The sequence below is a fragment of the Haliotis rubra genome, unplaced genomic scaffold (assembly GCF_003918875.1).
Source record: "Haliotis rubra isolate DU_JTF1 unplaced genomic scaffold, ASM391887v1 Scf881, whole genome shotgun sequence".
NCBI classification, from domain to species: Eukaryota; Metazoa; Mollusca; class Gastropoda; order Lepetellida; family Haliotidae; genus Haliotis; species Haliotis rubra.
In genome coordinates, this window is record NW_025767614.1 from 226,400 (window position 1) to 252,985 (window position 26,586).

The 26,586-nt window shown below is 38.2% G+C and overlaps 1 protein-coding gene across 2 annotated transcripts; it reads right to left on the reverse strand.

Moving 5' to 3' along the window:
• Nucleotides 1–2,517: 2,517 nt before the first annotated feature.
• Nucleotides 2,518–25,928, reverse strand: LOC124263433 (protein disulfide isomerase Creld2-like). Of its 2 annotated transcripts, none has more exons than XM_046698067.1 (11): nt 25,367–25,927; nt 24,565–24,647; nt 23,541–23,598; nt 23,098–23,212; nt 22,351–22,439; nt 21,185–21,311; nt 20,423–20,524; nt 20,009–20,092; nt 19,698–19,793; nt 18,303–18,443; nt 2,518–2,794 (listed from the first exon to the last, which is right to left on the reverse strand). In XM_046698067.1, exons 1-11 carry the CDS (start codon nt 25,541–25,543, stop codon nt 2,658–2,660), a joined length of 1,209 nt encoding a protein of 402 aa, XP_046554023.1. In that variant the 5' UTR covers nt 25,544–25,927; the 3' UTR covers nt 2,518–2,657. The 2 variants fall into 2 exon arrangements, with proteins under 2 accessions (XP_046554023.1, XP_046554022.1); XM_046698066.1 differs by lacking the exon at nt 2,518–2,794 and adding an exon at nt 10,273–13,410 and having other exon boundaries at nt 25,367–25,928.
• Between the last annotated feature and the right edge of the window lie 658 nt (nt 25,929–26,586).

A 26,586-nucleotide genomic window follows, 5' to 3' on the forward strand; every position in this document is an offset into this window, starting at 1 on the left:
ACACTTGGATTATAACCTGCTGGTGACCTGTGGAAGGGTGGCCAACTCTCACTGGGATTTAATAGATTGGAATCCCTGCAGTGTAATATGCAGTTGTCTCCCTTGGTTAACCAGAAACTGGTGATTCTTGGCTTGTCAGGTCTTCACTTGTTCTAGTTTCACTGACTAGGTAAATATCCAGACCCCGCTAGACACTTCATACATAAATCTGAAATGCCAATACAGTTCCAAAATACTGTACAAATGAGTAAAACCAATTCACTTTCATACAGATATGAATACATGTCCAGTGGACTAAATACTTATTGTGTAAAGATGTCAATTTGCATTGCTGGTACTTTGGTCCATGGTGAATTTAGCTGAAATATTGCAAGAAGCATCTTTAGACGGATCTCACTGAAGTGAACATCAAGAAGGGGTTTTTCACTGATCAGAGATTTTCACTGTGACTCTGACATTAACTATAACCTCAAGGGAATAATTCACTATTTCAAGATTTTCTTTGGTGCACCTTCTACAAATTTAGATAAACTAGTTATGTGCCTATTTAGATACAAGTTACAGGTATTACCCGGTACGTTACTCACACACCAAAACCATGCCATCAAATAGAAGTGTCAAGATTAGGGAATGTCTATACTCCATGGTGCAGTTGTACAAAAGCAATGTTAGCACTAAGGTGATCATAACCCGTATAACATAGACTTATGACAGTTAAGGGTGTTGTGTACAATGGAACCAACACCACAGAACAGACACACCTACTGTACAAATGACTTAGACAATGTTTGCCTGTTTTTATCCCCCGCAACGCGTTTTGCTGGGGGTATTAAAATGGACTCCGTCCGTGCGTCTGTCCGTCCGTGCACATTTATCTTTTCCGGAGCAGAACTCTAAAACCGTTCAATATTTCTTAACCAAACTTGGCACATAGATAGATCTGGTGGTGTACTGGTGCCTTTTGGTAGTTTTGGAATTCTGAATAAAACATTTTTGGCGTTTCCATGGCAACAAGTTTTGACTTAGCCTGAAATTGGTGGTAGTACACTTTTCCGGAGCTGAACTCTTAAAACCGTTCATTATTTCTTTACCAAACTTGGTACATAGATTGGTCTGGTGGTGTACTGGTGCCTTTTGGTAGTTTTGGAATTCTGAATAAAATATTTTTGGCATTTCCATGGCAACAAGTTCGACTTAGACTGAAATTAGTGGTAGTGCTCTTTTCCGGAGCTGAACTCTAAAACCGTTCACTATTTCTTAACCAAACTTGGCACATAGATAGATCTGGTGGTGTACTGGTGCCTTTTGGTAGTTTTGGAATTCCGAATAAACTATTTTTGGCTTTTCCGTGGCAACAAGTTTGACTTAGCCTGAAATAGGTGGTAGTGCTCTTTTCCGGAGCAGAACTTTAAAAACCTTTCAATACTCTCCTTCCACTTTTCTATATACACACCTAAATATTTGACATAATCATAACTCGTAGACATAATCATGAAGAGTATTTTGCAATTGAGGGGGATATTGATGACTTTGTCTTCTTGTTAGATGTGCCATTGATGTCGCTTCAGTAGACAAGTTTTGGTTATATTTGCTTTCAGTTCATTTCTCGTACACATGGAAACATGAAAAATCAGGAAACTATTCAGAGCAAGTGTATAGTGTACGAAGAGAAACAAATAAAGGAACACAGGAAAATTCAAGTGTCCCTATATTATTTTCTAATTTTCATCACCAGCTTTGAATAGCGCTGTGGTGATGAAAACTGGAAAATTTGTTTCTCTACGTATATTTAGGCAAGTAATTTTTTTCAGCTTCAGGCCATGTTGATATTCTGAGTCTTTGGGCCCTCAGAAACAAATCAGCAAATATTTCTCAGACTAATTAACAAGTGGTACCCTCAGCCAAACCTTATAAAAAAGTCAACATACTTAAATGGCTGGCAGAGTATCCTGAACAGTAAACATCTTGTTTTTCTGCCAGATGATATATTCTCCATTATCAGGTGTACCTTTAATCATGTCCATTGTCACAGTTGGGATAGACACTGCAGGCAATGTTAATGATGCACTGAGTCGAAATAGCTGAATGAGCAGTAAGAGGATTAATGATATCTGCTGTTAACTCAGTCTGGTTAAAGTTTTGAGGGTGTTATGTCCTGCATTTTAATCTGAAAATTCAGGTTTACCTTCAACTTCTTAAAGGCTGATACATAACCCCAGTTTGCAAGAAATATTGGTAAAAACTCCCAAATTGGAATGATGAAAATCTGTAGTAAAAGTTGTGGCTTGTAAAAATCAAACTGCATTATCAATGATGAGAATTTTTGGTTTTACGTTATTGCTGTTAATGCAGTGTAATAGAGCAGTGAATAAACAGCTCTACTTTTATAGAAAACAAAAACTGATCCCCAGAGATAACACTGAACATCTTTTGGGGGGAATATTCTTGCCTCTGTGTCAGAGTAAATGGGCCAAGCAATCAATGCCAGTTGTCTTCTCAATCACAACAATCCTCAAAAAGTTTTCTCATTTTTTATTGTCAGCAATCAATCTCCCCAATTTTACAGTGTGAAGTTGTATGAGGTGGTCCCATGATTTTTCTCCAGAAAATGCATATACATATATTTAATGTCATACTTAAACCTAACATGATTGACATCACAATTCATCTCTGGGGTCAGGAGTCTCTTCCTCCTCAATCTCCTCAGCAGGCTCTTCCTCCTCAGCAGGCTCTTCCTCAGTCTCTTCATCTTCTTCCTCATCCACACCCTCTTCTTCCTCATCCTCACCCCCTTCTGAAAAACCAAATTTTGAAAATCAAATAACACTGAATACCTGGTAGGTAGAATGTGAATCAACCAACTCTATAAAATTGACAAAGGTAAAAAAGTAAAATAAGAATAGTGCTCATTTTGTTCTTGTTCCAAAGGTGTGTGTTTCCCACATAACATACACACCTACATGTAAGCACTTAACGGCAAGATTATGGTAACAGGCATTTGTCACTGACATTCATACATTCAGATTCAAGAGATCAAATTTATGAAATTGCAAACAACAATTCTTACACTGTTTCATATTTAATTTCTTTATTCATCAGGGTTTCCACAAGAGTATTCTTGAACAGTACATCAGCTATGTCTAGTGGCAACTTGTGATGGGAGGAAAGCAAGGAGTGATTTAGATGCCAGTCGTAGATGAGGAGCAATCTATCTGACAGCCTGACAAAACATTTCTTTAACATTCCCCTGCAATTTGCACATTTCTGGGTCCCGATGTGATCAAACTCTGACCTAGCTACGACATAACATCACACCATTGCCACTGGTGGTGGTCCGATTAATTGTCGTAGTGACTAAACGACTAAGCAATCGATCATAACTTCTCATAATCAAACACAAAAATTCTGGAACACTTGTTTTCATTAACAACATTTTTCACATGGTTGGTTTTATCTGTTATATTTTTGAAGCACTACAAGCTCGTTTCAAGTCATGATTGAAGTTATCTTAAAGATTCCAAGAAATTTATGTTCCTAACATACTAGTCATCCTTTAAAGATATGAAATTTTGCCCCAAAACCCCAAAGAACTACGTTTTTTTCCATATTTTTATGTGCATTAACAAATTTCATAAATGACGCTAACCAATTATTTTCGATGATTGATCGGTAGTAATGAACCAATCATCAAATATGAGATTTTAACCTATTCCCAACACAAATTGCCACACACTAATTATGCATGTCATGTGACCAGATTCATCTCCTTTGTGGTAAATACTTACTTTGAAAAGACAACAATCAGGTCTAATGAGAGACTAAATACTATGTACAGATTTTTGTATAAATACTGTTGATGAAATCTCTTCACGTCCAATCACCTGTTACTTGCCTGGCCTGAAGTGCTGGATGTCTATAGTAGCTTACGGTTCAACAAAGGATAAATATGCAAATGTAACTAATTATTCACTACTGTGATAATTTTTTATTAAAAGTGAAACATTTCATGACATGTTTGTCTCAACGTATGGTACCGGCTAATTGATTGAAAGGACTGTAAACTCTTGACAAACTGACACATCACCCTAGCCTGTATGTAACACTATAAGCTGTTCACTGGTGTACATCAACCCATGGGCCCATCATATTTATCTTACTAAACACCTCTATGTTAATTTTGAAGCATGGTTATTGAATCATAATGAGGAGTATCAGTATTTGGCAATTAGCCAAAACTGACAACAGCCAAAACAAAATCTAGATGACAAGAAAAACAATGAGTTATCTCCCCTCTTGGTTCTCTTCGAGAAAACTGGGTAGGTGGGGGGTGATGTGTTCATGAAGGGAGGGATTTTTTCAAACAGTTTTCTTTGTTTGCAGTTTACCACTAATTCAAGAATTGATATTTGGGGATATTTTTTATCCCCAAAACATTGCAATAAAAATAGCCAGCATGCCATTAATTCATTGCAAATACTGTCACAAGAACATGATTGCAGGGCTACAGATAAGGGCCGTATCGGCGTATGTACGGATAAAAAATATACATGATACGGTAGGAAATATTTTAGAAAACGTAGCAGATATGCATCACAGCAATTGTGTACGGTCTTAGAATCATTTACAGACATATTTATCTGAAAAAGTATTGTTTAATTGTTTATTGACCATTTACACCAGAGTAGCAATGCTGTCATGCATATATGAAACGAAGCACAAGTTTAATGATACACCATTAAATTCTTATTGTTTTCCAGTACTCTTATATTGAAAAAATGAGTACGTACTCCTGATGTTGAAAAATTATCTGGAGCTCTGTGATTGCGACAGTGGTGCCTGGTTTGTTGACATTTAACTACATCAGCTGCACTGAATGTTTAATGATGTGATAATGGCACACAATTTGCCATGATCCAGTATTTACACACCAGTAATACAAAGCAATTATGTGAAACGCTGCGAGTAAAAGTCTACAAGAAGCAGAAAATTAGCTGAAGACCATTTAAACTCATACCATCTTTGACTTGACAGGAATTATCATGTTGGTAAATTAAGAGAAACTGCAAACATTTGTGATTCATATTTGGCATAACTGGCGAAAGAAATAGTTTATTTTACGAAAAATGAAGGAAACTGAACAGATCGAAATGCCTATTTCATATATACATTAGTGGCACTCTTGCTGTGCAAATTTACTCAACACTCCATCACTGAACAGCATTATGGTCACATTGGTGTATGTTTGTTTATGGTTACCAGGCCATAATGTCTGGATTCATAATTTAGCTCTTTCAATCAGCCTTACTGCGCTGGTAATTGGTAGATGCACTTGTAGATAAGCTTTCCTTGAATATCTTGACAACCAAGGCAGGCTATCAAGAAGAGTCTGTTTCCAATGATTGAATCAAAAAGGGAGGCTAACGCAAGTCGAGAATGATTGTCTCAACTCGTGGAATTCTCGGCTCCATTTGGATTATTTTCAAAATGTATTTTGTAGACACATATTTTTTCGAATAAGATAACATTTCTGGGACTAAACGTTTAAGTCTACAACACCTGCTACCAATAAAATATTCAAAGGCTGATTGGATATTCAGGGAATCATTCAGACTGGAAGGTTTCGATGGTGGCAGATAACTAGAATGTAATTTGGATAGTCTGTCTCACAGTCCACTGAACCACATTACTTTCCCTACAGCCTAGCCCTCCCTGCAATGCTAAAGCCTTAAAGGAAGCAAGTGTCGATTTCTTTAGGTTCAGGTTCTGATCTCACTGGGCGTCCTTTTCAATTTAAATGGGTTTTTTTGTTACTATCCAAATTATCTATATTCAGAGACTAAACTGAACTTGATGTATGTTAAGCTTTTTGTCAAGTATTAAAATGCTTTAAAGTTAAAGAATAATCAACTTCTGAATTTAGATAAAGAAGTCTGGCCTATATCCCGTAAATATTTTGTTTGTTTGTTGTTTAAGGCAGCACTCAGCAATATTCCAACTAAATGGTGGCGGTGAGGACTGGAAAATGCAGTTATCAACAGCAGGAGCATCGATCTACGCAGTTGGGATAAATGAGCACGTCAGCGAGCCTGACCACTCGGTCCCCTTAGAAGCATCTTATGACTGGGTTGCTGAAGACCAATTCTAACCCGAATCTTCATGAGTGCCTGTAAATCAGGAAGTCTGGATCAGGCAGACCAGGAGTCAACACTAAAACATTGAGCTTTGTTTGGGCAAAAGTCCTGGGGAGGGACGCAGAATATGGAGGTATATAACAGAGTGAGTGAGTGAGTGAGTTTGACTTTCAGTCTACGTAAACTTAGGCTCAGTGGGACTTACAAAATGTTTTTGGATTTTCTCTTGCCTGGTTGCTGACACTGATCTCTCAACAAACAAAAATCCTCATAAAACACATATATTTGACCTGCAGTATATACTTTCAGGGTGTATCACTCGGAAGCGATCGTGTGGAAAATAGCATTCGGAATCATTTGAGTACAAACATTTTCGTGGTAAAAGTTCAAATGGTATGTGCGTCAATTCAAAAGGTTAGCTGATCCGATCTTCTTCTAGGGTTTGTTAGACTCAGTATAGCAGCAGTGTGACGAATAATGCTGAGCCTAAAATTACTTAGACTGGTTTGACTTTATGCAGCTTTTAGCAGTATTCCAACAATATCTCTGGGGGGGCACCAGAAATGGGCTTCACATTGTACCAATGTGGGGAATCGAACCCGGGTCTTCAGCTTGACAGGCGAGGTATTAACGGAGAGCAGCATGCATGGCAGATAAGCTATAGAAGCTATTGTGTGACTGAATGAATAATTATGGCTCATGCCACATCAGCAATATTACAGCTATTCGGGACGAGACAATCACATGACGGACAGCATATACTCAAAACAAATTCAACAGGATAAAGAAGTTTCAACAAACGTTTATTATCTTCCATGTATAACTTAAAATGTCTCTAAAACACCCCCAGTCTATAGGCAACAATCAAGCTGAGGAGATGGTTGCTTCTGTGCAGACTTAGCATCTGTACATGAAACACCCTAGTACCATATGATCCATGTAAATGTGAGTATCTTCACAATGTACAAAAGTCATTAACACCAGATATTATGCATTTAGAATTGGCCTGTGATCAATTTTGTTGAAGAAGATGAACTATTCCTATTTAAAATATTCTTAATGCTACCTTAAATTTGTTTTAAAACTCTATCAAGTAACAAACATAAGATTTATTATCTGCAATATCATTCCACTTGTTACTTCGATGTAGCTGTGTTGGACCTAAACTTAACCCTGATACAATTCTTATTATTTTTCTTCCAATTTTGCTTCCTACAATTATTAAACAAAATAGTGTTTGTGTGTTATTCCGTGAAGCCTGTGTAGAATATAGACCTGTACAATCATGAAACTCACTTGAAATATACTAACCGCAAAATGTTAATACAGTGGAGCACTGTTGTCTCGATATTCATGGGACCAGGAAAAAATATCGAGTTATCCGAACTTCAAGAAATCCGACCAGGGCATATCGTCACAAATCACTATGAAAGAAAACAAAACGCTTCCCAGTATGTTTTGATTCGAAACTATAATCCGTTATCAGTCGTGTTTAGTCTTAACAGTGAGTACTTCCTAATTAATTCCTTCTTAATTAATCCTAATTACATAACAATAAGTGACACCTTCAACTCAATTAGCCCTAATTAGTTTACGCTACCGCATCCCTTTGAGTCATGCCGCACCGTGTAACCGTGAGGAAACAACCTCAGTTCAGAGGGATACTTGTCCATGAAAGGTAGGTGAATATCGAGTTTCTTTGCAAATATCAAGTTAAAAGGGTAATTTTGCTTGCATGAAATTATATCGAGATATCCGAAATATCGAGACAACCGTATCGAGTTAAAAGAGCTTGAATAATGATAAATTATGAAGGATTTTGCCGGGGCAACTGAGATATCGAGTTATCAGAGTTCAACACAACGGTGCTCGACTGTACTATTTATTTATTCCAGCAAGTTGACCTTTCAAGGTATCATCAATATTTTAGATGCTGCTTTTGTAAATGTGAGCACACACAAAGGTATGCAAATATTTCTGTTCGATCAATGTTAAATGGTGTTAAGTATATTCGGGGAATAAAAATGTGCAATGTTCACATGAAAAAGATGACAAATCACAAAACTACATTCAAACATCTAAAATAAAAGTGAAAATATTAATAAGCAGAACTGACCAATTAAAAATACTATTTACTGGATTGGAAAGTGACTCAGATTCTTAGATTTTTCAAATATATGCTGAAGAGATGTAAAATTTACAAATTCTGAAACACTCACAAGCTGATGAAATTTAAAAGATGGGGTTTTACAATTTAACTCATGGAATAAAGAACCTATTCTATTCAGCAACTTCAAAGTCATAAGATATGACACGTTAATCTTCATGCCCACACCTTTTATCACTTAAAGATAATTTCTAACACAGCTACACCAGAAAATAACACGTACACAGACACAGGTGAACTTAATGGTGTGATATTGCACAGTTGACATGAAGTTATTTATAGTGAGATCTGATGGATAAGTGAGTGATCCTGGTTTAACACTGGTTTGGAGCTGACAAAATAAGACACGGTAAATCTGTGATTTAAACAAAAGATGACATATGGCACACAGTACTAAGAAATATAACTCTAAAGATGGCCTGGTAAGCAATGCCCCTATTGCAGTGCAGTATTGGTGGCTAGTATACAGGGCTTGCTGAATGTAGATGGCCACTATGCCTGCAGGCGATTTCATTAATGCGGAAAACTCAATTTTACATCCTTTATTGGCCAATACTAAGTATACCAAACTCAAGACTAAAATCCTACGGCAACAGATCGTTTCAAGTAGCAGCACCTCAGTTATGGAACCCACTACCTCAGAACATTAAAGAATCCCCCACCCTTGAGACATTCAAAACCAACCTAAAAACCTTTCTCTTTAGAAAGTATATCCCCACGAACTATCTCCTCCCGTGAACTTCTCATCTGTGACTATTGTAGCGCCTTGAGCATGCACCTTTGTGGATGGAACCCAGTGCAATATAAATAGACATTATTATTATTATTATTAAAGCCAGGAATTGCTATTTGTGTGATTTGTGTGACACAATTTTGTGTCTCCACCAAGAAAAATTGCAATCTTTTGTGAATTGGATGGACCTTTTGCAGTAGTTTTTAAAGTCAACAGAGACAGGGCTTGAATTCAAATTTCCATCACTGCTTTCCGACGATAATATGGCCTTTACTTTGTGACCTGTCTCCAATTACAAGCATGATGAACCAATGAACCAAGCCATACATGGACGGTTAGTGTTAAAAATCTTAACATGGTGCCAATAAACACAAACATTTATCAACAGTATTAATACCAGGAGTTTAAGCCTAATAAACATTATATCACATCTAAGTGGAAGGGTGAATGTTGCATTACACAAGGTTGTAAAAGCTTATTCTCCAACAAAAGATTACTTCAATTTTCGCTCAAATCGCATATCTATGAGCCAAAGTGCATTGGAAAGCCAAATTACAGTTACCGTTATATGATGGTAGAGTGTAAAAAAATTAGTCTGGACCAGACAATCTTGTGATTGATATTACAAGCAACAGTGGGTAAACTGAGATGCCATCAATGAAGTCACACAGTCTGACTACCTGATCCATTGAGATACTTCTGATGACTAGTATAGGTTACTGGAGACCCATTGTAACCCATAATCCCGATGGGGCAATAATATCACTTTGGCTCTGTGTTGACGAGCTATCTCCCTTGCCATGGTGATTTACAAGAACAGCATGTCTGGAGCAGACAACCCAGTGGACTACATGGAAACGGCCAATCAGTGAGAATTAGTCATCAGGTTGCTGGTCTATGCACTATTAATACTGAGTTGGGTTAAACTTTATATTCAGTACTTAGATAAACCAAGAAAGACAAAATAAAAAGCTTGTTAATCTATCTACTGAAATATTAACGTTTAACACTTGGATTTTATATTTGGATCTATTGACTGGATCCTAAGTCGATGAAAAATGTATATTTCCAATATAGCTGTATAAATGCCATATGCCATATGAATACTGTCTAAAGAAACTATCTAAAAAAAATAAATAAAGAAAGAATACAACATATATAATTTTCTAGAATAGTCCTGCTGGGATTTAAAATCTTTTCTTATTCCAGGAGTCTCAACGAAAATGTTCTACAGACAACTGGAACTTTTTTCATTTTTATTTAAAAATACCCAAGATGGCGGCTGTGCTTGAAATCCTTATTATAATATTACTTGTACATATTTCGACAACAATATAAATACAATACATACAAATGGCAATAGATCATTTTCATGATTTCCTTTACATTTTCAGGACATTTTTACAAATCATGGCCAAATTTGGAGGTTAACTCGCAATAAGATGATAATTTAACCATGTATAACACAGAAAGGTGAATCACTTCATACAATTGAGCACAAGTTAAATCATAATCAGTAAACACACATCAAACAAGTGTTAATCACAAACACATATGACTCAGTCAGCTGTGATTCTATCCAACATCCAATAATACATAAAACCACATCATAAAAAAAAATAACACCTGTTTCAAAAATGGACAAAAGACGTAGATGTGACTGAGTATCTGACAATAATTGTTCATCAACATTTACATACCAGCTGATGGGACTGACTGAGTTTGGTTTTACGCCGCTTTTAGCAATATTCCAGCAACATCACGGCGGGGGACACCAGAAATGGGCTTCACACATTGTGCCCATGTGGGGATTCGAACCCTGATCTTCGGCGTGACGAGCCAACGCTTTAACCATTAGGCTACCCCACCGCCCCTCCAGCTGATGGGAAGCAGTGACATCATCAAATAATGGATGACATCACCTACTTCCGCAACAACCCGTCACCATTTAAGTAAAATATATAATGTCTAACGGGAGCATTTCCCGAAGAAAAGAATAATGTTGAGTTGCCGCACATATTGTTTCTTCTGTATATATTACAACAAAATTAACCAATTAACCACATCCATATCATGCCTAAATTAGTCCAGAAAATCTGGGTTTGAAATCACATTTAACAACAATCTTACTAATATCGTGGAAAAAGTTTTTCACGATGACCAAACATTCACTACATCCCTACTGTCAAATCAATACTTTTGAAGCATACACTTCAAGTCACTTCTAGCAAGGGTGCCTTCAAGCTGACATGCATATGCACCGATTGTCGTAACACCGGTTAAAACTGTATAAATACACAATGCTGATGGTTGTGTAGAAATGATTGATGAGTTCCAATGAAATTGCATATACAGATGATGGGAATCTGAGACTTCATATGTACAAAACCACTGGACTAACAGTAACCATGACAACTAAAAGCTAAGTCAGCAAAACAAACAAGGGCTACAGAATACACATGCATTTCTACTCAACAGCAAACAAAATTCCTCGATTTTCGCGAGACGTTTTTCAAATCAAGGCTCAGCAGAGATCAATTTGGAAAATTTACATAAAATATCACTGACCATGTTTAGCAGGAGAAATTCGTGGCACTTGTCTCCTGAGGTCAACTTGCCCACAGCGCGGGATCAGACAAAAATGTGCATCATTCCAACTGATTTACGATTCTCACAAACCAAATGTAAACAGGTAAATGACCAAATATAATTGACAATGTCTACACTGTTTTACAAGGGAAGTCAAGTCAATCAACCAGTATGACTGATATTGATAATCCTAGCAACTGATCTTTGCAATACTTTAAATTATTATAAGAATATCTTGAGGAATATAAATGTGCAGTAGGTTGAAATCATTTCCTTTCAAATGGACTTTAAGTATAAGTTGATCTGGTACTTTTCTTTCTCGGTACTGTCTGTTCTTGAGCCATATTCAGCAGTATTCCAGCTATGTGATTATGGCAGCATGTAAAAGACGAAGTCGGGACCAGACAATCCAGTGATTGATATCACGAGCAACCAGCTACATGTTCTGATACTATTACAATTATACATGTTGCAAAAACTGATCAGCTGATGCATTCAATCACCAGCATAGGTTGTTGGAGGATCAATCCTAACCAATGCAGGCAGGATAGGTACACATCAACTAACTATACAGTGAGTGAGTGAGTTTAGTTTAACGCCGCTTTTAGCAATATTCCAGCAATATCACGGTGGGGGTACACCAGAAATGGGCTTCACATATTGTACCCATGTGGGGAATTGAACCTGGATCTTCGGCATGACGAGCAAACGCTTCAACCACTAGGCTACCCCACCACCCCAGCTATACAGAGGGTGGTAGGAATCTGTTGTCTGTTTACCTTTCAAGCTTCTGGATATCTATATCATGCAGACTTGTTACCATTCACTGATTATCATACAAGATGTCCTAAAGATATATCCAGTGATATGAAAGCATGTCCTTTAAAAAGTCAGGAAAATAGGTTTTTGACATTTGTCTGTAGCTAAATCAATACCATGAACTGAAAAGGTCATTTGGATGTTTTAGACGATTCCAAAACAAATAATCATGTTGTCACCATGGAAACATGACAATATAGAGGTAACTACGTCTATGACATGCTGAAAATATTTCAACAAGAGCTAGTAAAAGCCATGCAGCAACAAAAGAGGAAACTAGAACTGAGAATACTCATCCTACAAAGCAGAGAGAAATGAAATCCAGCCATCAGTAGGCCTGTGACACAATGACGAAAAAACACCATGAGACAAGCCGTGGAAATATCAAAATTCATCCATAAAAATAAATAAAATGCACTCTACATCTACGACATAAGTTATGGTACAATCATATACACTTAGACCTTGCACATCAGCTGCACATCCTCTGTCAACAAGGTATATATAAACAATGGTATGCCAATTGGATCAGTTACCAGCATTCATAACACATTTATTGCTGTGCTGTTCAATATTTTACACATCAAACATTTTCATTATTGTAAACAGAGATAAAAGTATACTTATGCCAAAATGAAAATGTAGAAATTTACAAATACGTCATCAAGGAAATGCTTTAGGAAAATAGTATCAACAATGGGAAGTGAGTCTAAGGACCATCCTGGCCGAGGACTCCCGATGTTGTCATCAGTAAAAGGATGCATACCAGTACACAAAGTAGGATATGAGGCCAGTCAATGGCACTATGATGATCATATTGCCTCGGGAAAATTTCAAACAAATGCCGAATCCAGCCAATATAGCTATGAATGTCAGGAGGTTGGGGGCATTTTTATTTTTATACGTCTTTTGCTTCTTGGCTTTCTTCTTATCCATGCTTTGGTGTGAAGGATGATTCGATTTGGGGATGTCTGAAAGAGAGGGGACGACATTAAATACCACTTATATCGGAAACATGAAATAATACAACCACTCTGTACACGACAAGAAAGCCTGGGATGGGAGCAACGGAACTGTAATGCCACACTTGGTAGTAGGATTAGAAAGAAACATCATCAAGCTGGTCCAAGGACAGGGTTAGGTTTCAAGGAGGTAAAGAAGTTTTTACGAGAATGAGCTGAGGCAGCGGTTTTTAGAGGATAACAGCAGTTTTAAGGCCCATGTCCAGAAACTTGAAGTAGTCGTCACAAAATCTCCATAGAACTGTTTGAAATGACACTCCATCCCTGTGATGTGATGGACAGGAGAAGGTAAACCCTCAGGAGATGCAGGGAACTGACTGTTAGAACAGCAAGGATTTCTTAAAGAAGAATTGTTATTGAAGGGGATAAGTTTCATCCACCAGAATATAGACACTGTAACAAATACATTAGACCCTGTCAAGGTAAATTCTTTAAACTGATTTTAGCAATATTCCAGCAATATCACAGCGTTGCCCTAATGTAAGCATGTATGTAAACGTTTTGTCTAAATCCAGCAGGTGACTGACTGACTGAGTTTAGTTTTACGCCACTTTTAGCAATATTCCAGCAATATCACGTCGGGGGACACCACAAAAGGGTTTCACACATTGTGCCCATGTGGGGAATTGAACCCGGTCCTCGGGTGTGACGAGCCAACGCTTTAACCACTAGGCTACCCCACCGGCCCTCCAGCAGGTGACTATGTGATAATCTACACTGAGGTAATAAACATTCTGTGCACCTTCTCTATAAACATGTTCATTCAACTGAGTAGGTTTGATGAAGTGAGCTCTATTGTTATCCTGCAGTCAGCAATATTCCAGTAACAACACACTGGTCTACAAGTAATCAAGTTTCTGCCACAAGCCAGTGGTTGACAGCATGAGCATGTAACTTTCTCAGCAACACAGAGGGACCGCTCTCTTGTGCCTTTCATTTCTCTCATCGGGATGGGAGGTTAATAGGTAATGTTAGAAACTATTGACCATAAAGCATCGAGAAGGAACTGATTAGAAGTGATATTAATACAATCATTAGTTCAAACTAAACCTAGTGTCATTTACGAAACAACTATCATCATGCCAGTTAGTTAAGAGGCTTTATGTAGAGAAAATTGATACATCAATAGTCAACCTCTTGTTGTGGATGTTACATGATGTCTGAAAGTTGTATGCATAAAATGTTGAGTCAGTTGAGCACACAGTGGAGCTGTGATAAGTCAGATAAATAACTAGGAACAAAATAGATATAGTGACCTTTGGAAAACCCCACAAACTTGAGGAACTTGCAGTAATTATGTTTTATCCACATCAAGGGATTTCACTATCATGCAATTCCTTCCACTAAGACTTGGAACTTATCAACGAACCCTCACCCCATAACACCCTTGGCAAGAAAATGTCCTTCCGAAACAAACTGATATTCAGACAGTGAGTGAGTAAGTTTAGTTTTATCCTACACGCAGCAATATTCCAGCCATATGGCGGCGGTCTGTAAATAATCGAGTCTGGACCAGACAATCCTAAATCAACAGCAGGAGCATCGATCTGCGTAATTGGCAACCGATGACATGTGTCAACCAAGCCAGCGAGCCTGACCACCCGATTGTGTTCGTTGCCTCTTACGACAAGCAGGGTTACTGAAGGTTCATTCTAACCTGGACCTTCACGGGTCAACTCATATTCAGACTGTTCTGACAAGAAACCTAACTTGCTTACCAAACCCACATCAACTACAAGATGCTGATAAATATTAGTGCAGCATTTATAAAAAATCTTTTCACAGACATGTTTGCTGAAATAATGCATTATGAACCGTAACACATTCTGGACAATTAACCATCTGCAGACAAATAATTTCAAATTATCCAAACAAGTCTGTCTGTTAAAACAGTGTCAATTCAACTGCACGACTAACACCTATCAACTTCAGAATGTAAGTTGCAACATTCTGTCAACACAATATAGGTATGCAGGTAAGGCAAAGATTATTGTCTAGATAGTAGATTCATCATAACATCATCAAAATTGGGACAACAGTGAGTGAGCGAGTGGTAGAGTTTAGCTTTAAGCAATATTCCAGCAATATCACGCTTTAAGCTCTAGGTTACCCCACTGTCCCTGGGCAACAGTGACACAGTGTGTATTGCTCTGACAAAAACCTTCACAGTAGTGTTCCTTAGTTGTGCCAGGATCTGCTGATCCCAAATAAAGTCTAGAATTATCATTCAGCATATCAGCACCTTATCCAGAATAATTCTCTTTTGGCTTTCCTCTCACACAAAGTCAAACACCACAATAAACCCACACACCCATTAAAAGCATTAAAAAAGGTTCTTACGAATTTGGAACCCTAAACTATGAAGCCTTTTATAGGCTTTACAAAACTTTCAACTGTCAGTTTTAAGACTTCTCAGTTGAACTATTAGCCTCAGTCTGTCAAATGGTGTTTTCAAATTTCAGCATGCTAAATGTCAGTCATAAAACAAAAAATAGTATGACCATCACAAGTATTCAAACAATACTTACTTTCACAACCATAAAAACAAATACTATAAGTCTGTCATCTATCATAATTCTTTTATTAACAAGCATATGCCATTTTGTTCAAACTCAAGGCTTTTCAAACTATTTTGGTAACATTCACAGCTTTGTAAGGTTAACGTTAAGAAAAAAACAATCAAGGCTTTTTAAGCTTGTATGAACCTTTAACAAAGTAATGTGAAGCACAGAGGTGTTAGGACAACACCCATCTTATTCGGAGTTAGAAATGAAAATCAAAGCTTCAGTGCCATACTCCTGAATCATAAAATGAAATACAGTATATCAAAGAGGTGAATAGATTAACTTTCTGTTGCAAACACTCTCAATGATCCAATAAAGCCTTTTTTGAGAACTGCTACTCTATGGACACTAATATAGTTAATGGTGACTTGCTCAGATATATCAGAATTGCACATAGCCATAATGCAGAACAGGTGCAATTATGTCATGTAAGTATGAAGCCATGAGTTCATTGATACATATTCAGAGCTCATAACAGTAACAAATAAGTATTTAGAACCATGATATTATGTGCTAATTTCAACTCCTTGTCATTAATAAGTATGAACATATTCTTATCTGTACATATAATTAAGAATTAAACTATGGAACAATTCAACTAAATGATTCCATAAATAGACATTCTATTCATCCTCAAATTAATCTAGTTGATTTTCTACTTGTGATGAGTGAATGTTGCATTATGCCGCATCAGCTAATTTTTCAGGTATTTGGGCCAACCTAAGATCAAGTTTTCCCTCAACATCTTAATTTCCTCACCACAGCAGAATGTTTACATTAACAAGAACTGCTTGTAACACAGGACAAAATATGATAAATCAGGGATTCACCACAGATTCCAAACCTAGTGTCCTTGACCAACTGTTTGAGGACACATTTAATGCTAACGACATAAAACTGAGTGTTCATGCCTCTTTCTCTTTGATGGTCCTGTACCAGTGAATTACATTACCAGTAGAAAAATATCATTTATCATCCAAAACTGTGTTCCACAGGAGATATCGCTTGTGTGAGATCAAACGATATCTCCTAGGAGATATCGTTTTGACAGTAGATTTTGTACAATGCCCTGACAATGCTATGACGTCATGTACTTGATGACGTCACAATGCTATGACATTGCTGCACTGCAAGTCTAATGGCAGTACCATGTTCAGAGATGTACATTTTTCATTGAAAATTAATGAAGAGTGATTTTGGATGATAAATAGAATCTCGCCCTCGTGTCTTCTGATATCATATATATCAACACTCGTTGATAAAGTAAAAATATCCTCGGCAAGCCTCGGATATTTGTAACTTTATCAACTCGTGTTGATATAATTGATATCAGAAGACACTTGGGTGAGATTCTACATTTATCGAACAGGTGGAATCACTGTTCATCCAAATGTTGCTGCTTTTAATGTGAATCCTCAGTTTACATTTGATCCTATTCAACAAGACAACACGAAACAAATCTTTGTCAAGCTCCTATCCTGTTTAAGTGAAAATTTAAAACACACGCACACACGCACACACATTTGTATAGTGCAAATATCCAGCTCAGCTGCTCAAAGAGGCTTCGTTTTCCCTCTCTCATTGGATGTAAATCTCAACGGCATATTTTCAATCTCAACTCCCTGGGGAACATACAACTCGTGCAGCCTTTAGGCGTACGAAGTTGATGTGGCTTTCCCATCCTACAGACAAACTCCAAGTCATTAAGAGATTATTGAGGTATTCCCATCACACATACGTGTCTTAGTGATAAAGCTTTGTAATAATACAGCTTATTCCATTGCCAGGTAGACAGACGCTGGGTGGAGAGGTAGTATTCTTTTCCAAAAAGGTTTCATTTGATTATTTCACTATTATCATGATCAAGTCCAAATCAAGAATAAAGGAGTCATTGTTCACCCGAGTTTTTATATTCCAATTCGGTTTCTCTGACATTGTCTTCCGACTGACTGACTGACTGAGTTTGGTTTTACGCCGCTTTTAGCAATATTCCAGCAACATCACGGCAGGGGACACCAGAAATGGGCTTCACACATTTTACCCATGTGGGGATTCGAACCCCGGTCTTCGGCATGACGAGCCAACGCTTTAACCACTAGGCTACCCCACCGCCCTTGTCTTCTGAAGAGTGTGAACTGTCACATCAAGATACACAAGCAACATAGCTCCATTACTAAGCAGTGGTAGATTCTCCAGATGAGCATGTGAGGCCATACTGCACAACATCTGATACTAAACCATTGTTATATTAGTAAACACTGTTAGTGCCACACTCACCCTTGGGCTTCTTGACACATCTGTCGGCAGAGTTCCGGTGGTAGCCCTCCTTACACTGACAGCTGTAGGTCCCCGGCTCGTTCACACACCGCTCCATGATCCCTGTACACAGGGAGCTGTCCGCAGCACACTCATCCACATCTGGAACACATGACCAGGATTAGCATAGCAGACACATTCAGGTTGTCAGGGGAACACACGACCAGGATTAGCATGGCAGACACATTCAGGTTGTCAATGGAACACACGACCAGGATTAGCATGGCAGACACATTCAGGTTGTCAGGTTGGGGAACACACGACCAGGATTAGCATAGCAGACACATTCAGGTTGTCTGGGGAACACACACGACCAGGATTAGCATGGCAGACACATTCAGGTTGTCAGGGGAACACACGACCAGGATTAGCATAGCTGACACATTCAGGTTGTCAGGGAACACACAACCAGGATTAGCATAGCAGACACATTCAGGTTGTCAGGGGAACACATGACCAGGATTAGCATAGCAGACACATTCAGGTTGTCAGGGGAACACACGACCAGGATTAGCATGGCAGACACATTCAGGTTGTCAATGGAGCATGAGGGACACATTCAAGTTGTCAGGTGAATATATTTGACATATTCAGGTTGTCAGTGAAGCATACAACCTGGCTTAGCATAGCAGACACATTCTGGTTGTCTGTGGAGCATGGGGGACACATGCAGGCTGTCATAGGAGCATGGGGGACACATTCAGGTTGTCAATGGAGCATAGACAAAACATTCAGGTTGTCAGGGGAGCATAGCAGACACATTCAGGTTGTCAGGTGAATATATTTGACATATTCAGGTTGTCAGTGAAGCATACAACCTGGCTTTTAGCATAGCAGTCATGTGGAGCATAAAGGGACACATGCAGGTTGTCATAGGAGCATGGGGGACACATTCAGGTTGTCAATGGAGCATAGGGGACACATTCAGGTTGTCAGGGGAGCATAGCAGACACATTCAGGTTGTCAATGGAGCATAGGGGACACATTCAGGTTGTCAATGGAGCATAGGGGACACATTCAGGTTGTCAATGGAGCACAGCAGGCACATTCAGGTTGTCAGGGGAGCATAGGAGGCACATTCAGGTTGTCAATGGAGCATAGCAGACACATTCAGGTTGTCAATGGAGCATAGCAGACACATTCAGGTTGTCAGGGGAGCATAGCAGACACATTCAGGTTGTCAGGGGAGCATAGCAGACACATTCAGGTTGTCAATGGAGCATAGGGGGCACAATAATTTTACCAGTGAAGCATAGGGATCATATTTATTTCATCAGTGAAACATACAGGACGCATTCGGCTTGTCAGGGGAGCATAGTGGACACATTCAAGTTAATAGTGGACTGTTGCACCTACCCTTGCAGATGTCTCCCTCCTGTAGGAAGCCCTCGCTGCAGGCCTTACACTTGCGGTCTCCTGACCCTGTACAGCCTTCACACGATATGTCACATGCTGAAACAAACAGATCAATTGTAAGGACTCTGGCTAAAACAAGTGAAAGTCAGTAAGCAAGACCATGCAAAGGAAAATAAGAACTTGTTCTTCAAACGTACCAAAAATATTCCTACAATGTGTGTTGATACTTAAGATGCTTAATTTATATTTCTTGAAACGCTGATGCACTCTCTCCCTCTGCAAGTCCAGCATAGAGATGTAAAGAAACTTACACAGACATGAGTGCGATCCCTCGGTATTGATACAATACTGATTGTCATCACAAGGTAGTGTCTCGCTACTGCACTCATCAACATCTGTAATCAAAAAGTGGTAGAAATCAAAACCAGCATCACATAATAGTCAATGTGGTACACTTGTACAGAGCCCTAGATTATGCATGGAAGCATGGACAAATCAAATGGTAAATGGGTCCATGAGCACTCATTCTACACAAGCAGCTCATTGGGCTTATTCAAGAAGAATGAATCCTTACAGTGAATGCGAAGGTTCAAAAGCATTCCATTTGGCAATATTTCATAAAAAAACATTTACAGCGAATCTCACCATTGTCTTGGTATCATGTATACTAACACTAGTTATTTTAAACTATCGAGTCTTGATGAGCAGTTTGGATTTGGTAATACCTTTACAGCCATGTTCCTCTGTGTGAAGCCAGCCCACCTTACACTCATCACAGCCCTTGGGGCCTTCTTCCCAGCAGGTGCCCTTGCATGATATATGACATGCTGCAACATAGAATATTGTGTTGTCATGACAATGTAAGATACAGTCAGCATTAGATGGTGTAAACTTACTTTGAAGCTTGGAAATACCACCGGGGCACTTTTCCTTACTTTTGTTGAAAGAGTGAATGTTCATTTATACCACAGCAGCTGGTGATTAATTTAGCCTACAACAGACAAACCAGTGGTTGATAGCATAAGTGAGTGAGTGAGTTTCGGTTTACGCCACACTCAGCAATATTCCAGCTATATGGCAGTGGTCTGTAAATAATAGAATCTGGACCAGACAATCCAGTCATCAACAGCATGAGCATCAATCTATGCAAATGGGAACCGATGACATGTGTCAACCAAGCCAGCGAAGCCTGACCACCTGATCCTGTTAGTCGCCTCTTACGACAAGCATGGGTTACTAAAGACCAATTCTAACCCGGATCTTCACGGGTAGTCGAAAGTCTAATCATGTGGTCCTAATCTTGGCCGACTTTTACAATATGAGTCAACTCTGCAACTCTGGGTTCACAAATTGTTACTGAAAGAAGTATGTATAACACAAGGGATAACAAGGAGAAGCAGGCCTTGCCAGATAGTATGTTACTCATATGTTTCTATGTGGAAAAATCAAAAAGTTAAATGTAAAAAAGATCGGTAACAATTACATACATCTACAAACAGTGTGTGTGTCATTTTTATGTTGCTCAAAATATCCGTCTGCACACTCATTACACATGTCACCAAGGTAACCAGAATGACAACGACAATCCCCTGATCCTCCTCTGGTTCCTTCTCCCTGGCAACAGAACAAAAATAAACAACTCGTTTACTAGAGGTGTAACGATATGATGAGTCCTCAATATGGCATGCGTCATGATAATGTGTGTGTGATACGATTCATATCTTCATAGATCATTTTTATCAGTAGTTATAAGCACAGCCCAGTGATACGAAACTAAAAATACGAAACTAAAAATAATCACTCCTGCTTTGTCTTTGTATTCTCCCCCTTTCCGCAGACAATTTCAATTCATTTTTAGTGAGTGAGTGAGTTTAGTTTTACGCCGCTTTTAGCAATATTCCAGCAATATCACGACAGGGGACACCAGAAATGGGCTTTATACATTGTGCCCATGTGGGGAATTGAACCGGGTCCTAAGCGTGACGAGCGAACGCCTTAACCACTAGGGTACCCCATTGCCCCTCATTTTAAGAATCTGACAGAGAGGATGGGATAAAGTAGGAAAGGAACTCTAAACTTATGGGTAAGGTGAAGATTCCGTAATTTATTGTCAACCAATACAATAACTGTATTATAACATGTGCCTTGTATCATGATACAATACTGTACTGTTGACAAGGAACAACCCTCTTGCTATCATTACCAGACTAGCCCCAAAAGTCTTTCACTAAGATAACAAAACATTACTCTGAGATGAAAGGTCGCTAGGAAAAGTCAAACAAATAAACAAAACATGTCTAACAAAGTAATCACATCTGTGCAATGCTCTGCTTAAATCGCGACATCCACATAGGTCTAATTGTACACATTCACACACTAATTACAATATATTGATCTCCAATAGATATTTTGTTGGTCAAATATGGTCCACTCCTTCACAATACACCTTGGACATACAGTGAGTGAGTGAGTTAAAATTTAACATCACATCGGCAATATTTCAGCCATATAGTGACGAGAAAAGGTTTACATACACATTAATTACAAGTAGTTAAATAACCAGTCATCGAAGGACTGTAAAATATCTAGAGTATCACAGATGGTGTCCTTGGACATACAGAGAATCAGTGAGATCTATGTGTGCATCACTCACATCACAGTAGCCAGTTCCTGAGCAGGGTCTGTTCGGGTCTCCTGGACAGGGCTTACACTCGGGGCCGAAAGTGTTCTCTGGGCAGCATGCTGAAACAAATAATGTTTGAAATTGGGTACACTACTCCAGGGGCCCTTGCCACAGACCTCACATCGATAATCCTAGATTGAGTAATTCCTCAAAATACAAATACTGATCAGCAAACAGATCTAATTATTGATATGTTCTAAACCAAAATGCCTCAAGAACATTACTTCAACACACAGCTGGGTTGTAGACTTGAAGGACCATCACAATGAACAAACAGAAAGAAACAAAATCCTTTGATAGGGGTGAAACGGTATGCTCTTGCCACAGTACGGTATGTATTGCGGTACAAGGTCCTTGGTGCGGTCCATTTCGGTTCGGTATATGAATTATGATCATAATGCAGAAAATTGACAAGAGCCAAACCTCACATTGTTTAATAACATGGAAAAAACCCCATAATCTTTGTTATTTTGAATGAACAAAACTGTCATTTTACAACTAGATAGAAGAACAGTACGAAAAACGAAAATAACGAATTTTTGGATTGCATTACAGTATACCAAACCGAGGCAAAATACGGCGACTCTACTAATACCGCAGTATACCATTTCACCACTATCCTTTGACAGGCTTCCAGTTTGTATCTTTCTGCAATAACTAAGAATATAAAGTGAGTTACCATGGAGCCACATTATTTCTTTACCAGCAAACTCTTACCTTTAATATTATCGATACAAAGCCATTGGTGGAAGTCATAATTGTCCTTTTTAGCAAACTCTTTGAACCAGAAGGCTTCAATCCGATCTTCATATTCTTCTAGCATTGAGTGGCACTATACAGATCAAAACAAGACAATCATACACGGGCAACAAACATATTTTCAGTGGAACATTGTTTGATATCTACAAAATAATAACAAATAACAGACAGTAAATAGGTCATAAATAAGAATGGTCTTTCCAAAAGCTCAGATTGGTTTATTTGTTGCTTAATGCTGCACTCAGCTGATATTCCAGCTAAGTGGCAGTGGTCTGTAAATAACTGAGTCTGGACCAGACAATCCAGTGATCAACCATATGAGCATGGATCTACTCACCTGGGATACGATAACTGTCATATGTTTTAACATTTCTAGAAAGGCTACACAAATAGATACTTACCTCTTTTGCACCTCCCTTGCATAAATGATCTTCCATAATTTCCACAAGGCGCACTTCACTGTCATAAAAAAAGTAAAATGTGAATGCACACAATATTTAATGCAGTTTGTATCAATTTTTCAACTCCTATTAAGTGTTACATAACTTCTCCTCACTTCTCATTCATCTGACTGGGTTAAAAAATGATACTAGTCCACACAGAGTGTGGAAGTTGTTTTCCCCAAAATCTAGTTATTTTACATGAACCACAATAACAAAATGTGTTGTGGACAACATGTGACCAAATATGTAGAATTTGAACCCTTACACATGCAGTGGTTTCAGAATGCATGTAGTTTTCTGTAGACCATGAAAAAAATATGAAACTAGGAATATTTCTGTTATTCACGTTCCCACAGTCTTAATTAGCCTGTGCAAGATTCAATAAATCATCCCTCAGATCCTGTATTTTCTTAATTACCCATTGTCACTCACTTTCAATAGCCTAATCAGGAAAGCTCACAAACTTGCCACATCTCGTCAAACTGCTTACATAACTGACTACTACACACACATGCTAGCTTGTCTATACTGTTTGATAATCACGCTACCCCTGTCTTCCTTGTCAAGTAAAACACATTCATCTATAGTTAAAAAATCACCAACTTGCACTAAATTATAAAATCAGCACACTGTTTCCTACTTATGAAAAATAATATGAACAAAAGTGGCTTTCATCACTGGTAATCTTCACAGGATGTCACAAAATTTTCAAGCTGCAGTACAGGCTGCTGATAGCCACTCAAAATAATGCCATGGCACAAAACTTTCCTGCTTTACAGTATGAATTATTCACTAACAATCAGAATTATTTGCCACCTGCTACTTTTACCAGAACATGAGCGCAGTTCAGGCAGTTGTTAACCACTCAAAATAACTGCACGATGCAAAACTTTGCAGCTTTACAGAACTAACCATTCAGTAACAATCATGATGACAGGATTATCTGACACCGGCATCTGGTACAATGGGCTTCATATCATACCTCTTGGCATAACTTCCCAGTGATTTTTCCTCCCAGTTTGTATTTCCACCACCATAATTTGATTTTGCCGTCTTTTTTAATCCCTGAAAGATGAAAATGTAGCATGAGATAGTTCGATAGTCTCGTGGGCAGTGGGAATTTGTTGTGCAATATAATGCAGAAAGCAAGAATCTGTGCAAGATATTAGTGAAGTAGAGTGTAATTAGGAGACTGGTTAGGATACTCATGAATTGCTCATGTTTTAATATCTTTACCAATTTCATCCAAAGTAGTATTTGCAATAAGAATGTTTGTATGAATGCATTACACCAGACACCTTCAGCCATATTCTATTATGCACAAACATATTGGGGTTTAAGGTTAGTTCTTTACATGAACATAACAGTAGGTACCTAATCCAATATGGTAGGTAGGTGTCTGTTGTAATGCATGTGTACCATAATGTTTCACAATAGTTTAACTATTTGGTGGAAAAAATAATCATTTACTACAGAGACCTTGAGTACTATATATAGTCCAGCATATAACTAGACGACTTTGCACTATACCAAGGTGTGCTCTATGTAGGCCTTGGCTGGAATACGAGTTTATTCATATGAACTAAGTACTAAGTGAGTGAGAAAGCTGGTTCAGTGTCATTTAGACAATGCATTGACACATAGGATTGAATATGTTTAGGGACTTTAATCAATGGATCAGAAATTCCTTTTCAGTTAGAACATATATGGAATATGGTCTCTAATCAAACCAGATACCACACACCAATAAGTGATCTCTGACTTGACTAACATGCACGACTTACCTCCTGAAAACTGCTGACTAAACCTTTACACGTGGAACAGTCAGGCGTTTTCTTCTTTTTAGCTTGGACAAGAACAGGCATCCCCAACAGCAATATGAACACAATCACAACAACCAAAACATTCTTCACTGACACGCAACCGGCCAGGAGTGCTCGCTTCCTAATATCCCCATGCATGTTTGGAAAGTTCGTGCCTTTAGACTTGGGGAATATTTTGAGTGATGATTAAAGAAACAACATGGAAAAGAGGAGTCTACGATTCCTGTTAAAAATGCACAGATTTGGTGTCCGACGGAGTCTTCTTAACGTTACCCGAGAGGATATTTCCAGAAACGAACAACGAAATGCACCTGCTTCGAAAGACTGTATCTAAACTGCTCACACCGTGGAAATGGAATGCTGTGAATTTATAGCGATTTCTACTCGTTTTCCCGAATCCCAGGAGCTCTTATCAACTGTTTATATCTCCACGTAAGTGTTAGGACACCCATTTGGTGACTGCAAACACGGTGAGCCTACACATGCTGACTAGCAGCCGACATTCTCTTAATTTCAACCAATCAAAACCGGCCACGACATTCATTTCCCCTATAATGGTTGTAATAAAAGTAGGACTCCTTGATAGGAAAATGATCCAATGACAAGAACTAAAATGATTTCAAGCAAACAACACCCAGTTAGGAAACAAATTACTGAATGTGAAATTCAGTATTAAGTATATACCACTATGATTAATTACATGATTGATTTGATCAAGGATAAAAACGTTTTAGAGCCCTCAAGGAATAACACGTACATGCCGATTTCGGTTTAAAGTCCAGATGTCTGAAAATGTGTTATCTTCGACAGATTGGCCAATCATTTTAACACACATACTTTTGTTTTATCTTAAATTATATTTAGGAAATATTTACTCAATTTATTGATGTCAAAGCGGTATAGAAGTCGACTGAGTCGAAGGATAGAAGATGAATATCAGCTTTACTTGTACGTGCTAATTAGGACTTTTAAATTAAATGTCTTCTAAAGATATAGATCTGTATGCATCACTAATATATATGCATTCAGTTAAAAAGATAATTGCCACAAACTACACAGAACAAAACAAAAATCACTATTTCTGTTTATATATGTAGCAAGAAAGTATTTGTTAACTTAAAATTGTGTATATTCTCACAACCATACGCGACCCTCTATTTCTCTGGACAGCGCTCGCATTT